General features: G+C 51.1%; 2 protein-coding genes across 6 annotated transcripts; both read right to left on the bottom strand.

The window, feature by feature from the left end:
* Positions 1–342: 342 nt before the first annotated feature.
* CRTC2 (CREB regulated transcription coactivator 2) lies at positions 343–10,003 on the bottom strand. Of its 3 annotated transcripts, XM_051994003.1 has the most exons (15): positions 9,813–10,003; positions 6,932–7,033; positions 6,677–6,787; positions 6,209–6,273; positions 5,569–5,637; positions 5,260–5,363; positions 5,105–5,134; positions 4,257–4,336; positions 3,944–3,990; positions 3,588–3,832; positions 2,791–3,188; positions 1,843–2,091; positions 1,581–1,661; positions 1,198–1,393; positions 343–1,016 (listed from the first exon to the last, which is right to left on the bottom strand). In XM_051994003.1, exons 1-15 carry the CDS (start codon positions 9,987–9,989, stop codon positions 796–798), a joined length of 2,175 nt encoding a protein of 724 aa, XP_051849963.1. In that variant the 5' UTR covers positions 9,990–10,003; the 3' UTR covers positions 343–795. The 3 variants fall into 3 exon arrangements, with proteins under 3 accessions (XP_051849963.1, XP_051849964.1, XP_051849965.1); XM_051994004.1 differs by lacking the exon at positions 1,581–1,661; XM_051994005.1 differs by lacking the exon at positions 9,813–10,003 and having other exon boundaries at positions 6,677–6,823; positions 6,932–7,015.
* A 684-nt stretch (positions 10,004–10,687) lies between these two features.
* Positions 10,688–14,753, bottom strand: SLC39A1 (solute carrier family 39 member 1). Of its 3 annotated transcripts, none has more exons than XM_051993995.1 (4): positions 14,582–14,753; positions 13,232–13,475; positions 12,824–12,954; positions 10,688–12,224 (listed from the first exon to the last, which is right to left on the bottom strand). In XM_051993995.1, the coding sequence occupies exons 2-4, from the start codon at positions 13,407–13,409 to the stop codon at positions 11,580–11,582; spliced, it is 954 nt and encodes a 317-aa protein (XP_051849955.1). In that variant the 5' UTR covers positions 13,410–13,475; positions 14,582–14,753; the 3' UTR covers positions 10,688–11,579. The 3 variants fall into 3 exon arrangements, with proteins under 3 accessions (XP_051849955.1, XP_051849953.1, XP_051849954.1); XM_051993993.1 differs by lacking the exon at positions 14,582–14,753 and adding an exon at positions 14,356–14,467; XM_051993994.1 differs by lacking the exon at positions 14,582–14,753 and adding an exon at positions 14,266–14,364.
* Between the last annotated feature and the right edge of the window lie 1,429 nt (positions 14,754–16,182).

Here is a 16,182-nt window from a genome sequence, read left to right as displayed (position 1 = left end):
AAGCCTCAGCTGAAGTCAACAACTGACCCAGGCAGAGGTAAAGGGGACAGGCTGTCGGGGAAAGTCCAGCTATCTGCAAGCCCCAAGGCGGGGAAGTGTAACAAAGCAGTGAGCGCTCCCCAGTCCTTGTTCATCTTCAAGGTCCTGAGCGCAGGAAGGGGGAGCACATGCTCTGGCATCCTATATCTCAGAGCCGTACCCAGGCACAGCCCCCAAGCCCCACACAATCGCCAAGCCTAAGGCAAAGCAGAAGAGATCCTCTATTTAGGCTCCACCACTCGGTTCAAGGTATTGTGCCCCACTCTCAACCCCCAATGCCAAACAGCAGTTATACACTAAGGCTTTGATGTGATTTTTTTAATTAACATATAATATATTTAAAAAAAATAATATCCACTCTGGCTCTCTCCTGAAAGGGGGGAAGGGGAAATTGTGGGGAGGGGCCAGCACTGCAACCTGCCCCCCAACCATCTGGGCATACCCTGCTACCCAGTCCCTCTTCTACCCCCTGACATCCAACAGGCTCTGACCTCCAGACAGACGGTTCAAAGTTACAAGTGCTTCAGGCCCTCCCTAGTGCTCTTCCAAGTCTGCCCCCAATGCCAGACATCAAAGCAGGCATCTCTTCCTTTGTATACAATCCTGTGATCCCTTGGTCTCATTCATGTTGAGGAAAAGGGCCTGGGGGCAGAGAGTGGAGTCTCTACTGGCCAGGGGGGAGGGGAAAAAGGGTAATGGGAGGAGGGAAGATGGGAGAAAAGTGGGATGCTGCCACTGTGCCCAGCCCTACATCCCTCACTGTAGTCGGTCACTTCGGAATGAGTCCTCAACAGCTGGGTCAGTCAGCAGAGCATACGGGTCACTCAACATGTTCAGCCCATCCAGGCTCAGCGGTTCCATTCGAAGCTCATCTTCCAGCCCCAGCCCCAATCCTAATCCAGCTGCTGCCACCTCAAAACCAGGCACCCCAGCCAGAGCTGCTGCAATCTCCTTGGAGAAGCCTGGGGGAGAATCTCCTGGGCAGGCAGAGGAGTGAAAATCAGAACCACTTGTGAGGAAGGCAGGGACCAGAGGGAAGCACTCCCAAACCCCACAACTATGCCTTCTCCAGATACTTTTCACACCCACCCTCCTCCCATTCCTCAAAAGCCACACGTTTCATTCAATGCCCAATATCTATTCCTGTGATCCTCCCACCTGTGAGGATGATGTTGGGCACTGGACCATGGCGGGCACAGTGTGTCAGGTTCTGGCGGTTGAGGGCATGGGAGTCTTGGGGGACACTTCCCCCACCCCCTGGCTCATCATTCCCCGAGAAGCCTGGCCCCTCAGAGAAGCTGGGAGGGTCTAGCGTCAGGCTGCCTGATGGACTCTCCATGCTGAATTGTTCTAGCTGAGGGGACAAATGGACAAAGGCACTTAACAGTACCATTAGAAAGGGGATGCTTCTCCCTCCCAACTCCCCAAGATTTACTTAATAGTTCCCCCTTTCCACAGGGAAAGGCAGAGACAGAAGACACAGCAAGAAAGCAGAGTGAGGGCAGAGGGCATGGGACCACAAGAGGACCCAGGCACCATACCTGCTGAGACAGAGAATGTGTGTGCCAGGAAGAAAACTGGTCAAAGCAGGAGTCATCAAAGAGGGAGTTGAGCAGAGATAGCTAAGGGGAAATAGAAGAAATGGGTAATCAGCAATAGGGGAGCAGAGGCGAAGAAAGGGGGACAATGTTAACATTGTCCACTCACCCAGAAGTGAATGGAAACAAGACTTGCCCTATTTGAATGGTGTAAAGGACAATGCTTGAACCTCCTCTTACTAACTGGAAAGGTCAGGGTACTCACATTCCCCAGGCTGAAGTCTCCTGTGGGCGGAGCATAAGGTTGTTGCCCACTGGAGGCAGACGGGTACGACACCCCATAATGTCTTTGTCCGCCGGGCGACTGGACAGGACAGGACTGGGGAGGTGGTGGTTGTTGCTGCAGCGGCTTTGTGACAGGGGGCTGGGCAGGTAGAAGCAGGCTAGGAGGGCTATAAGGGTATGGGGGCAGTCGCTGGTCAACTGGCAGCTTACTGGTATCCAGGGGGACACCCTAAAGGGAAGGAAGAAGCTGAGAGTTACCCTTCAGGTGGCTTCTCTACAGGAATCTGGAGTCCAGGGACCAGAAAGGACCAAGAGAAGTGTAGAAGTCTGCCCAGAGGGCAATAAGCCCAAGGGGGCTGCTAGTGGAAAGGGGCTGCAGAGGGAAGAAGGACCCTCTATTCCTTAATCCCCTGTCACAACTGAAATGGAACATGGAACACACATACCAGACACACACACATCCCCATCTGGGCAATGGGGATGAGGGAGGGAAGGAGAGGAGATAAGACAGGAGAAGAGGAAGAGGGGTGGGGGAGGAAAGAAAGGGTGAGAGAGATGGCCTGGAAGGACAAAAAGCTCAGGAGAGTGGGAGAAAATAAAAGGATGACATAAGGACAAAAGAGGAAAAGGAAAGGAAGGAGGAGGGGCAAAGTGAGAAGAAAGAAAGTAGGAGTAGTCTAAAGGGAGGAATGGGGGAAATAGATGGGAAATAGATAGAAACTAGAGCAGATGAGGGAAGGAATTGAAAGAGAAAGATGAATGACAGATGGCAGACAGATATACCAGAGGAGGAGGAAGAAGGGGTCGGATGCAGAGACCACATGAAAGGAGGAAGAAGGGTGAAGGGCTCTGGGGGGAGGGAAGAGACTGGTGGGCAGCTCAGCCCAGGAGGCTCAGAGATGGGAAGGGTGGAGGCAGCCACGCATACCTGAGTGATGGAAGACAAGGTGGGTGACATTGTTGGCGAGAACTGTTTGGGCAGCTGCTGCTGGGGCCGTCTGGCATCAGTTCCACCCACGGGCAGGCTCAAGGGACTGAGGGGCACACGTCGGTGTCGGGGGGAGGCCCCAGGGGTGGGAGTAGGGTATAGGGGGGCGCCCAGCGCAGGGGATGAGGAAGACGAGGTGGAGGAAAGGGCTGGGGCACTGAGTGAAGGGTGGCCCAGGGAGGTAGCAGGCATAGTATGACGGGCAAAGGAGGAGGCAGGCAGTGAGGGATGACTGTGGGAGCCCTGAAGCTGGGGTTGGGGGCTATTTAGGGAAGCCTGGAGGTTGGGATTGCTAAGGGAAGACTGCAGGGATGGGTGGTTGAGAGGTGAATTAAGTCCTGCGGGCACAGACAAAAACCAGAGATGCCAACATTACAAAGGGCACCAAGCCCCTTCTCCCTGCCCCCATACAGAATGGGTGGAGGTGATCAGACAATGGAAGTGAGAATACAATGACCACACTGTGAAAAGGGCAACTTTGCCAGCTGTGCCTATCTAGTAGGGAACCAGGCACCTTCTCCCACTCCTACCAGCACCATTCTAAGTCTCACCAAATTGGAGAGACATAGACCACGAAGCAGACTTTTATGCCAGTCCAGATGATTACTACAGAGAGGTATCCAGGGGCCCAAGCCTGCCCTCTCAGGGCTGCATACTCAGGTCTACTCCCCTGACTTGTAGGTGGTCACATCCAGAACTGGGGAAGTGGGCACAAGGAGCAGAGAGTGCTGACTCACCTGGCCCATCGCAGTTGTTGCCCAGGCCCAGGCCCCCACTGATGCCCAGGTTGGTCATGGTGTGGGTCAGGTTAGAGGTGCTGCTGCCCCCACTCAGACTGGGATAGGCTGTCTCTTCTGGGTCGAGGGGTGTGGGTAGTGGTGAAGGGAAGTGCAGGTTGGTGAGATCAGGCAGGGAGCCACCAGTATTCAGGGTTGGTGGAAGGAGGGGCACATTGGCAGGCTGGTCAGGGGATGGAAAGATGCTAGGAGAAGGAAGAAAGATCCTGAGAGTGGGCCCTGCAACGCACAGATCACCATCAACCTCGCTCTCCACCCTGCCGCCCATGGTGGGAGACTCTGGGACAGCCACTTACTTAATGCCGGGGACTTCACAGGATCGAGGTCGGGAAGAAGAAGACAGCTATTGAATATGAAGAGGAGGGAAAGAGGTGAGCCTCCACATGGGAAGCCCCTTCCCAGTCCTCTGGCCTGCTCCTGCCTTTCCATTCAGTCCAACTTGTCTCTTATTTACATAATGCTTTAACTGCTTTCCTCACAACACTACATGAATGACTGGCCCACATAAATAACAAGGCAGCAAGCGTCTCAGCCAAGAATCGGACTTGATTCTATAATACATCGACTGCACAGGAAGCAAAAGAGGCAGCAAGTGTCTCCCATAACTACCTTCTTAGGATCCCAGGGCTTCAACAAGTGCTTGTCATCCAACAAGTTTTCCTCGACTGCAGGAACTTGAAAGACGAAGACTGATTGGGAGGAAGGGGACAGAAGAAGAAAAGTTACGGAAGGAAGAGATTCAGGCATTGCAGTCAGGTAGGGAAGGCACCTACTTGACCCACATCTTACATTTTCTCCCCTCTCAAGAACAAAGCATCAATATTCTGTTGGGGGAATCTGTGAATTAGGCTTTCTATTCTAAATGGTGCTACTAAAAAATGCCTTAACTGTCCAAAACTTTTGAACCAGAGGTCCTGCTGAGATCCAAAGAGTTTAAAGACACAAAGGATATTCTACAGCAGTAAAGAACTAGGGAAAAAAATTTGGTGCCCATCAACTAGGGAATGGTCAAATTGTGGAAAATGAATGTAATGGAATACTATTGAATTATGAAAAAAAATTTACTATGATCAATTCAAAGTATGAGATTTATATGAACTGATGCATAAAGTAAGCAGAACTAGGAAAACAATAAAATTATGAACTACAACAAAAAGAACCGAAAAATGAACCACTGTGTAATTACAATGACCAAGCTTAACCTAGGAGGATAGTTGGGATGATTATGGATGTGGAATCTTGCATTCACTGTCAAAGTCAAAGTGTTGGTTAGTTCTATTTAATTGTTTTTTTTTCTTTCTGGTTTAGTTTTTCTTAAAGGGATAATTTGAAGAAATAGAAAAGGGGAAGTGATATTCTTGGAAATGAAGATGATGTGAAAATAAAAGATACTGATAATGTAAGATTTTAAAATAAGAAATACAGTGCCCAAGAGTAAGTGAAATAAGCCTACATACCTTTTGAATCTGCTTCCCCATCTAGGTAACCTGTAAAGAAGATGCCTGTTCACTAGAGCACTAGATGATAAGTCTTTTCCATCTATTCTCCCATCCCTCCATTCAGCACAACCCCATACTCTCTGGTTCCCTTGTTCTAAGATACTGGCACTTACCACCCCGGCGGTTGGGCATGGCAGTGGGCGGTGTGGGACCTGGGTATGTGTCCTGGGGGTTGGGGTTCATCACACTTGTGTGAAGGGCAGAGTCTGAGCTTGTCCTGTGGGAAGCAGGGTAAAGCTGGCATAGTTCCCATGGTGACAGGACCTCTCCATCTGGCCGACAGAGAGGGCAGAACTAGGCCAGGGAACCACAGGGATCTGAGGCCAAGGCTCTGAGTTCAGAGAGAAAGACCCTGGGGCAAAAAAAGTAGGAATGAAGGAGACAGAATCTCAATAGGAGACTGGGGGAAATGGGGACATCACCTGTTGAGTGCAGATGGAAGTCGGAACAGCTGCCCCTTCTCAGCAGGGAAGTTACCCCAGGGCATTGTTCTGAGAGGGAGAAACAACAGTCAGGAGGGCAGGGAGTTGGAGGGTTTGAGACAGCTAAGATGGAGTGGGAGTGGATGAGACATTAAAGACCATATTGGCTCTGGCTTTCTGACCCTTCAAAATGCTCAAAGATCCCAAGAAAGCCTGAGAGTCATCCTTGTACTAGGTTAAACTGGGGGATAACCCAGAGTCCAACAACCTCAGTCCCTGGGGGTGGGGGGCACAGTGTTCAGGAATGGGCAGTGCTAGAACACCGTACTTGGCACATGGCTCTGGCAGGAAGTATGCTCACTCCCCCAAGCACACACCCAGCACAGCCCACAATCCCATTGGTGTTACCCCAGCAGGAGGGGTAGGCTCTGCTACTCTTGTGTCAACAAGGTTGAGACTGGACTCTGACCCCGCCCACTCCACCTAGCCCCCGCCTCTAAGACAAACCCCTCTCTAAAACCAGTAGAGCGCTGATGCTCCCCCTCCCCAACCTGTGCCCCTTCTGGACCCGGGGGTAGAAGTGCAGAGTCGGCATTGGAGCCCGCTTGGGTTCCATGCTGGGCCCACTCTTGACATTCACCTTCTCCAGCTGGATTCCGGAGGAGGAGATAAATAGGCTGGACTGTAGGGAGAGCTGTCAATGTGAGCGGCACCCATTAAGGAAAAAAAACGAGGGCTACATGCTTTCTTGTCTACAGAAGATGAGTCAAACTGGAGCAGAGGAGAAGGGGCACAGGCCCGGTGAAGGACGAATGCAAAGAAAGCATGAGAATAGTTAAGCACTGGCAGGTGATGACTTCTTTCCACAAAATTCTTTCAGCCTGAGGATCTAGATGAACTGATGAGGGAACTAAGTGACCTCCAGCATGAGGCAGAACACAGATGCTCCATTGCTAGCAGCAGCAAAACCAGATTAGATATGAGGAAGAACTGCCCAAGAGCTAAGGAGGAGAAGGGAACAGCAGCAGGGTGGCACCAAGCTTTGTTCTAGTTCTATAAGCCCAAATCCTGCCACCCCTACCCCTGCCTATTTTCCAAAGGATATGTGGCGGGCATAACGGCGCAGGGGAGACATCATCCTTCGGGGGTCCCGCTGTACCCGCTCCACCAGACCATGGTGCCGTGTATTCCGTGAATCCAGGGATGAATGGAGGGGGTTCTAACAACACATACATGGTAGTCAGGGAAAGGGGATCTGGAAGGGTGGGAAAAAAAACACCACAGCTCCCTCTCCTTGTTCTGTCCCAGTAATTCCTACCTCTTCCTCTCCCCTCTCCCTTCTCCCTGGTACCCACTCACTCACCTGGAACTCTGCCAGGCTGCAGCCAATCTGGTTAACATTGGGCAGAGAGCCACCATAATAGGGGCCCCGAGTATGAGCTAATCGAAGTTTCTGTGCCTGCAACTAAAAAGGAAGAAGAGACTGTTAGAGAATACAGAGAAGGCCTCCAACATACTAGTGCCCCTCTCCTGGCCTAAATCTTACTGATATGTCTTCAGTTATCAGATGGAAGGTTAGAGGTAGAGGGACAATTCGGAGAGCCTGCAACAGAGCTATGATCCTTGCCTCCCTTCCCTACTATACTGCTTAGCTCTACAGCTGGAGCTTCTCTTCATAGCGCTCTAGCCAATGGAATCATCATAAGAAAGGAGGATGGGAGGAAGGGAGGGAAAAAAGGAGGGAAGGAAGCAAGGAGTAAACATGTACTAGTACATACTATGTGCCAGGCACTGTGCTCTGTTGCAGGGCCTGCCCCATTTGGCGTTGCCCCAAGATGAATCCCAAAAGGAATGCCAGGCGCCCCTAAGCTAGTCACATGGGCTCTTCCCCTGCCCACAAGGGACCCATTAGCCACTTCTGCCCTTCCAACCAGATGAGCCCAAGACTAATTGGCAGAAAAGGAAACAGGCACGAGTAGATGGCCCAAAGCTGGTGCTGCCAACCTCATTCCTCCTGCTCACGGATGGGGGCCAAAGCTAGAGGGCCACTGCCACCTGTCCAGCAGTGAGCATACTAGACTCAGCTTCCTCCCAAAAGTCTGGGGCCATTCAACTCAGTACTTGTCATACACCCACTCTTGGCTGGGAAAATAGTGCCAAACCAAAGGGACTCTCTCTAACCCTGCCCTAAGGCCCCTGGTTCTGGAACAATGCCAAGGAGAGGCCTGGCCTTGGGAAGTGGGGATGGGAAAGGAAGTCTTGCCAGCAGCAGCCAGGCTGGTCAGAACAATGAGCCCAACTTATCCACCTTGTGAGGATGTGCTGCAGGATTCCAAAGGCATCCCCCATGACTCTGTCTACTTATTTATACCAATACCAATACAAAGGCAAGGAGCCAATCCTGGTGCTTCGTGTCCTTTATCAAGAATCTGGGGGGTGCCAACTGCTGTCATCCGCCTTTGCTAAAGTTAGCTGAATCGCAGGAATGCCCTAGGAAGGCAACTCAGAAACTTCCTTCCAATACACAGGCGCTGAAACAGAAGGGCCGCACCAGCATTCCTTTTCTTCCCTCCGTGAGCACCGGTGGAGACTCCATGGAGCTCTCTCTGGGTACTGCCTCCTTGCTGATGTTTGCTACCCAAACAGAAGTACTCCAGCCCCTCAGCTGGGACTGTCTCCACAACCACATTTTCCTCAGTTGATGAGAGAACAAGAAGAGTTCTAAGCCCTTCATCCTAAAGCTTTGTATTCCTGGGCTCTTGAAGGCCTATCATTTCCCTCTATGTCCTGGTAAGGATTCTTAGTTCTTCCTGGTAGAGATGTGAATGAAGATTTTCAGAGTGACCACATGGCAAACCAAGTTACCATGCTGATGCAACACCCCCTTAGCTCAGAGCTTACTGGGGCCTTCCCTACCCTCCTTACTCGATTACATCTCAAAGCAGTCAGAGTTCAGGGGACAGCCCCTGATGCTGTCATCCACTAGGGACCCTGGAAAGGGCCTGGAGCGAAGTGTTACAACCCTTACAGGGACTTGGCTGACATACACTTTCACCTGGTTTGCCTGTTCTTTCCTCTGTCTGTCTCAGTTCTCCACAGCCAGGGGCACAGGGTCCCCAGAGGCCCAGAGACAGAAAACCACAGGCAGAAACACATAGAGAAGAGCAGCTAACAAAGACAGAGCTTGTGTTTTCTGCCTTTCCCTTGGGTCTCTGGCTCATTGTCCACTGCTTGGTTAGATCATTCGATGTTCTCATCTCACGTTACAGAATATTTCAGAATGTGCCCCAAAGTTTGGGTAACACGACCAGCTTGAAACAACCTGCACTTGAGACCTATCCCTAAGGAACAAGGAACCCTGAGAGATTCCAACAGGAAGCTGCCTCCCCGGAGGGGCCAGAATTTCTCTGACCATTTGGGGCTGGGGGATTTCCTATATGTCACTAGGGCCCCACGGCATCTCTCGTCTCAAAAAGTGGCCAAATCCAAGCAATCCTAAAGTGTCCCCAGCCAACAGCCATTAATGGCAAACTTTCCCCCTCACCTAGAGTTCAAGAGTTGTCCTCAAGGTCCTGAGGCCAGAGCAGGATGGAACACTCAACTCTAATGAGCCATGGACCTCACCTTCATGTCGGGGAAACCACAGGAAGTATTTGAAAAAGGAAGCAAAGGGACAGAGGAGGGGACTTCCTGTCCTTCCAAAGCCAACACTGCTTTGGTCAAACCGCCCACCTCGGGACTTCTCCCTGGGAAACTTTAGCGGCACTTGGGCCAACCTTGTCCAAATAAATGGGCTGAAGGGCCAGTCGCGAAGGTGATGCTCAGTCCGATGGGCTGAGACCAGTTTAGCCGCAAAAAGACTTTATCCGTGCATGCCCTTTGACCTGCAGTACACTAGTAGGATTTGGTGTGTCTCCCTCCTTCCCGTGGCCGCCTCAGTACCCAGAGCTGGGGATGCCTCCGAGGGGCACGACACGACAAGTAGACGGGACAGCGGTCTTCCAGGACCCCCCATTCGTAAGGATCCCCATTCGGAGGGTACTTTCTCACTGTGCCCACCCATGCCCACAGAGTCATCTGTAGACTGCCTCCCTCCCTCATCCCGGAGATGTCCAGTTAGACGTCCCAGAGCCGTGCTCTCATTCGGCATCCCTAAACATCCCGATCCCCCATTTCCTCCCCTTCCCCTCGCCCCAGGGCCGCGACTCGGCTACGGCTCTGGCCTCCCCACGGTCGTCCCTTACCCGGGTGGAGCCGATGTCCATCATCACCTCCTCGAAGGCCGCCGTCTCTTCGGCCTGACGCTGCTTCTGCAGCGCGATCTTCTCGCTGAACTTGCGCGGATTGGCCGCCGAGGCCGAGCTCGAACTCGAACCCGAGCCCGAACCCGGCCCGGGTCCGTTCGCCCCAGACGCCGCCATCTTCCCCCCTCCCCCCCGGCCCTCCCCCAATCTCAGCCACCACAGCCGCCGGCCCCGGGCCCGGCTCCTCCCGCTGCTGCCGCCGCCGCCGCCACCGCCGTCGTCTCTTCGGCAAGCACAGCAAGCCCGACCCCCGCCTCGCCCCAACCAACCGCGAGGGGGCCGCAGGGAGTAGTAGTTTGTTTACTTGATGTCTCCCCGGTCGCCGACTAGAGGTGCCGAGAAAAGGCTGACTTCATCTCCCAGAAGCACCTGCGACGCCGGGATCCAGATTCATTTCTCTCCCCGCCACCCCTCTTCTCTGGGCATGCTGGGAGAAGTAGTTCTGAATTGGTTCTGAGCCTACAAACGAGTGGGAAGAGGCGAGAAGGAGGAGGAAAAGGGAAAGGAAGGGGAAGGGAGGGGAAGGCAAGAGGAGGGAAGAAGGGAAGAGGAGGGGAAAGGGAGAATGTGGGCGGGCAAGGGGAGCAAAGAATAAGGGAAGAGCGAGGAAAAAAGCTTGTCCTCCGAGGGAGGTGGGGCGGGGATGGGATGATGGTGGGTGTGGGTGTGTCAAAAGCAACCCAGGCGTCAGACCCGGGTTGAGTAACAGCTGGAAACTCTGGAGCGTAGATTCTACACTTCCCCCTCCAGCGCCCACTGGCGTTGGGGTCCTCCCTCCCTGCTAGTCCCCACAATGAAGGACACAAAGACAGGGATATAGGAACATCTTTTTATTCGGGAAGCTGATCCCGGAAGCGTCAGTTTAGTAAAATAGATTATACAGAACATATCCCTCTCCCTCCCGGTCCCCATCCCGCCCTCCTCCCCTTCCCTCCCATCCACCCTCCTCCAAAAATACCCCTGGGAGGCAGGCTTCCAGGGCTTCTCTGGTATAAAAAAGAGTTTAGGCAGTTCAGCCTTTGGCACCTGGGCAAGATCACCAGGTTAGATACCCCCAGCCCCAGGCAGGGTGAAAGGTCACTGGAAATCAGCAGCAGGCAGCACAGTGCCTATTTAGTTGCCTGCCAAGGCCCGATACCAATGTGCTTTGTGAAAGGAGGGGTGGGAGGTTTTGGCACTTTATAGAAGGAATGGAAGTTCAGCTGAGGGCAAGGAACTTGGCCTATAGATGTAGTTAGGCATCGTGCCCTTTAAGGGGAAAAAAAAAAGCAATACTGAAAAGGGGATGGGCCCAGGAGAAGAAAAAGGCATCTTCTCCAGGAGAGTACAGGAATGGGAGAGAATCAGTACCCAAGGGGCTCTAGACTTCTTTCCAACTCCTCACTCTCTGATGGCTCTATCCTTAGTGTTTCAATCCTTGTAAGTTTATCATCTGTTCACATGTCCTTGTTTGGCTTGTCTAGTGTTTTTCTAGTTTTTTTTTTTTCCTCCCCTCTACACTTCCCACCACATTCCGGGGGAGTTTTATCTTTATCTTTGTTCTTTGTCTCATATTTTACTGGTCGTTCTCTAGGGTCCTGTCTACAACACCCACCAATCCACTGCACCTCCCCAATCCCCATCATATGCACTCCCAAAGCTCCCATTTACTCTTTTCTAAAGAAGCTCCAGGAGCATCTGACCCACCCCCCATCCCTCAGAGGTCATTCAAACACGAATAAAAAGCAGACCAGTGAGCAGGGCAAAACCAGCTAGAAGTAGGATGACCTTGAGGATCCTCTGCTCAGAAGCAGCCAGTTCTTGAGGCAAGATCTCCAAGAAAGTGATATAGAGGAAGGTACCTGCTGCCATGCCTTCTAGCACTGATTGGGCCAGCTGGTGCAGAGGTCCTGCTGACTCTGCTAGTGCAGCCCCCAGCCCAATACCCATTGGTGTCATGCAGGAGAAAAGGACCCCACAAATAGCCACCACTCCACCCCGAAGCCGGCTCTGCAGTAGCCGTAGGGACAGACTGACAGCTAGGACCCCCTTGTGCAAGAGCAGTGCCAGACACAGCTCCATTGCCCGGGCTCGCTCTCGCTGCAGGCCTACCGCAAGGCCTTCAAATACTGAGTGTAAGGAAAGTGAAAAGACCAGGACACAGGCCCGTAAAGCTGAAGGAGTAGAAGTTCCTTCGGCCCCGGGTCCATCATGCCAGTGGGGAGGGGCATTGCCCACAGTGCCCAGGAGTGCTCGAGTCTCCTCTCTTGGAAGGGGTCCCGACTGCTCTTTGTAGGCTAGCACAATCTGCTCCATCACCAGAACCAGGAAAAAACCCATGGCGAGAATGAACTCCTGTAGTGGGAACTGAAGCTGTGGAAGAAAGAAAAGGGGGAGGGGGAGAACAGTAAGAAGTTGCACAGTTCTAAGAAGAGATAAGTAGGAAAGAAAATAGAATGGATGCTGAGGAGATAAGAGGCTAGGATATCAGGATCTTTCGACCTCCATTTACCCACTTCCCTGCCCAACTTTGACACAAATCTAAGTTTTGTCTGTTTTGGATTTAATTCCTTCACTCTCAACTTCCTAGTTAGAAGTTTCTTTCTGGTCTTCTCCTAACCTTTCCCAGCCCTCTCCCCTTACCAATCCTCTCAACCATTGTAGAAAAGGAAAAAAAATATCTAAACTACCAAAGGTGTGACTGTCAAGCACTATTTACAAGCTTGGAGCTCAGAGTAGAGTCACACACACAGAAAGCCATAGCTTATACTAATGGAGCCATATACAACTAAGATTTTAAACACAAATACACAAAAGCCTTGTATATAAATCCTAGGCAGGGTTATACACATTGTCACAAGATCATAAAAACTTGGGCAATTCATATATGGTAAAAATCTACTAAAAAATATCTACTATGATTCTTATTATGTTTCTATGAGACTATATCTCCCCTGGGACTGAGTACTCACTGTGATTCGTAGGGCACTCAAGGCCTCATCTATTGCAGCCAGGTAGTCTGGAAGCAAGTCCAAAAGACAGGTGGCCAGAAAAACACCACCTGCAAAGCAGCTCACCAGGCTCAGGATTTTCTTTCTAGAGGCTATGTGAAAGGCAAGAGTGGCCAAAGAGAAACAATCCATTTTTAAGCTTTTTCCCAGTAGCTGAAATCTCTGGTCCTGGCCCAGAGTCTCAAAAATCTAGTTCTGATAGTTCTTGAATCCCCATGGTCAGCCCCAAAAACAGTCCTTTCCCCTCCAAGACCTCAATCTTCTCCCCCAAAAACTTCTTTATAGCTCCCAAAGTTTATCCACCCTCACTCAGAACTAGCCCCAGAGGTTGCCACAGATGGTGGAAGAGGGAGGGGAAAATTATCCAACCTGAGGCCTCAAAGTTGGCACTGGGACGTCGAAGCACACAGATGGGCACCAGGCTGCAAAACAAGGTGAGCACCAGCAGCACTACCAGGGCACCCATCTTTATTTCCAGCCCCACAGGCACTGCAGGCACTGCTTCTGGGCGCCATACCAGCCGTTCTGGCTCTTCCCAGGGCACCATGGCGGTGGTAGCTTGGAGGGCAGGGGGTGCCTAAATTCCCTGTCCACACTTGTGAAATTTCTTGACCTGGTAAAAGATACATGGAAAGACAGAAATTAGGAGAGGCGAATGGGTTGGGAGAGGCGAAGGGGGCCGCTGGAAGAGTCAGCTGAGTGCTGCCCCTCCACCCCATCCCAAGTTACTTCCTGACCTCTATACCAAGCTGACTCATCCCTTTCCAGGAACATTCCTCTCTCCCCTAGGACTTTATTCCTCCCGTGACCTCTACAGGGGCCCAGCAAAGGGAGGAAACTGAGGCATGGGGGAAGGGATCAAAACACATAACATCATACTAGAGATGTATAGCCTCTTTCCCCTGGGGCTTCCAAATAATGAGAGGGACAATGCAAGGAGGTCATGACCCAAATGAAGCCCGAATCCCAAAGTCCACTCTACAGAGGGGTCCAAAACCTGGAGGATAACAGGGATAAAAACGAGGAGACACAAGAAGAAGGGAGAAGTCTCACGGTACAGGCAACCCGAAGTAGGGGGGAAGCCATCCAGGGGGCGCTAGGTTTTCCTCCCACCCCAAATCCTGAGACGAGGAATCCCCTCTCCCCATCCTTGGAAGCCTGGGTGAGAAAGGGGAGTTTGGAGAGCTACAGAAGCTGGAAAAAAAAGGGGGCAAGAGCTCTGCCAGGGAGACGGCGGTGGGGTGGGTCAGGGGTGCGGGAGGGGCCTGCTAGCCCGGAGAAGCTGCCTGGGGCAGCTAACGCTAGTAGTCCCGGGACCCAGGGTTGGGGCGGGGGTGGAGAGTCGGGCGGAGAGAGGAAGCAGAGAGTCGCGCAGAGACAGAGGAAGGGATCCGATGTTGGACCTCGAGTTCTCTTGCCCCCGGGAGACTGTAGGAAGCCGGGACATCGGGTTCCAGGGATCCGGGTCTCGGCCTGGAACAGACCGCACTCACCTCTCTGGGGCCTCGCTACATTGTATCCGCTCCGTTCCGGCCTCCAGCCGGGAATTCCCGCCCCCTCCCCACTTCCCCGCACTCGCTTTTCTCTGGCCAATGACAGTGAGGCGGGGGCGGGGCGAGATCAGGAATTACATTACCCTAGAGCAATCAGAAATAGGCGAAGGGGGAATGGGGGCGGGGCCACCAAGCGACCTGGGGCCAAACACCCCGGGGAGCTTACCTGATTGATTCCTAGGCAGGCTGCTTTTCCAACGCTGAGGTCTCCCGACGCTAACAAGGCAGAAGTACCGAGGAATTTGGGCTCTTTGGAGGGACTGCTGAAATCTGGTGCACTCCCACTACTCCAATTCAAGACCTCTTTTTGCTGGCTGGCACTGCCTGCAAAACGCCAGGCCCTTAGTAAGCGCCTAATAAATGCTTGTGAGTCGACTGATTACTTGATCGCTGTTCATCAAAGAGCCCAATCCTCCTAGCTCCCTGTGGGCTATTTTTGGGGAGAGCGCATTTTTTATGGCCTAGGCCTGGGGACGGTCTGGGTCTTGGCAGAATAAAGGGAAGTCTTTAGCCAAACGACGTGACCACGAGAGGTCTTGGGACACAGTGAAAAAGCAAAGCTAAGTTAGGAAATCCCCTTCTGGGAAAGATTTATTAGCTTGCAAAAGTGACCCGAGAAAAATTTGTGAATTGGTCAGTAGTGAGCACTGTGTGAATTCCCTCTTTCCCATTGCCCAAGTGATTTGATTTAAAGGACTTAAGGAGTAGCCTGCGACACAAAGGGATGAAAGTCACGGGACTGGTATAAGTGTCTAGACTAGAGCCTGACAAGATTTGACAATGTAATATCTAATTAGCATTTGCATGAAAGATAAAAACCGTTAGCTATTCAATTCTTAAAGAGAAGGCATTAGCACAGAAGTGGAAAGACCTGGACAGACCCCCAGAAAGTAAAGCTTGAGCTGAGATTTGAAAGAAACCAAAAGGCAGAATTGAAGAGGGAGAGTTTCAAACATGGGGGACAAGAAGTAAAAAATAGTCGGGAGATGGAATGTCCAGTTCAAGGAGCAGAAAGAAAGCTACTATTGTTGGATTCTAGAATATGTGGGCAATGGATAGAGCTTGGGCCTGGAGTCAAAAAGTCCTTGTCTTCCTGAGTTCAAATCCAGCTTCAGACACTAAAAATGTGATACTGGGCAGGTTTACCCTGTTGCCTCGAAGGAAAAAGAAAATAGGAAAATTTGGAAGAAAGAAAGGGAATGTAATGAGTTGTTTTGGACACAGTCGTTTTTCAGGTACTTATGGAATATCCAGTTGAATTTGAACCAGGTACCTCTAAGAGGAACACTTGATCCATAAAATCAGAATACCTCAAAGAGATACATCCTTTTAAAAAAATCAAATGATTTAAAGTGAGGAGGGGCAAACTTTTAAGCCATTTTTTAAAGTCCAGAGTATCAAAATCTTACCACATTGAAAGTTGAAAACTTTTTACATATAATTGGAAAAATGAAATACTAAGAAAAATAATTAGTCCAGAGTATATACCGTGTCCTTTACAAAGAGCCTATTCTTTTTCCTAAGTTTATATTAATCTTTTCTCCCTTTAACCTCACAATTTTCAGGCATTATTTTGGATTGTGGTCTGTTTTCTCAGGTAGATTGTAAATTCTGAAAGTAGGTCCCAGATTTTATCTAAATTATATTATCTCATTATTGTTCTGTAAGAAATGACCAGCAGGATGAATACAGAGAAGCTTGGGGATACATGAATTGATGCTAAGTGAAATGAACAGAACCAGGAGATCATTATATACATCAACAACA

The sequence above is a fragment of the Antechinus flavipes genome, chromosome 4 (genome assembly GCF_016432865.1).
Source record: "Antechinus flavipes isolate AdamAnt ecotype Samford, QLD, Australia chromosome 4, AdamAnt_v2, whole genome shotgun sequence".
NCBI classification, from domain to species: domain Eukaryota; kingdom Metazoa; phylum Chordata; class Mammalia; order Dasyuromorphia; family Dasyuridae; genus Antechinus; species Antechinus flavipes.
Note: the sequence above shows the minus strand (reverse complement) of the source record. Positions and strands in the feature narration are given on the sequence as shown.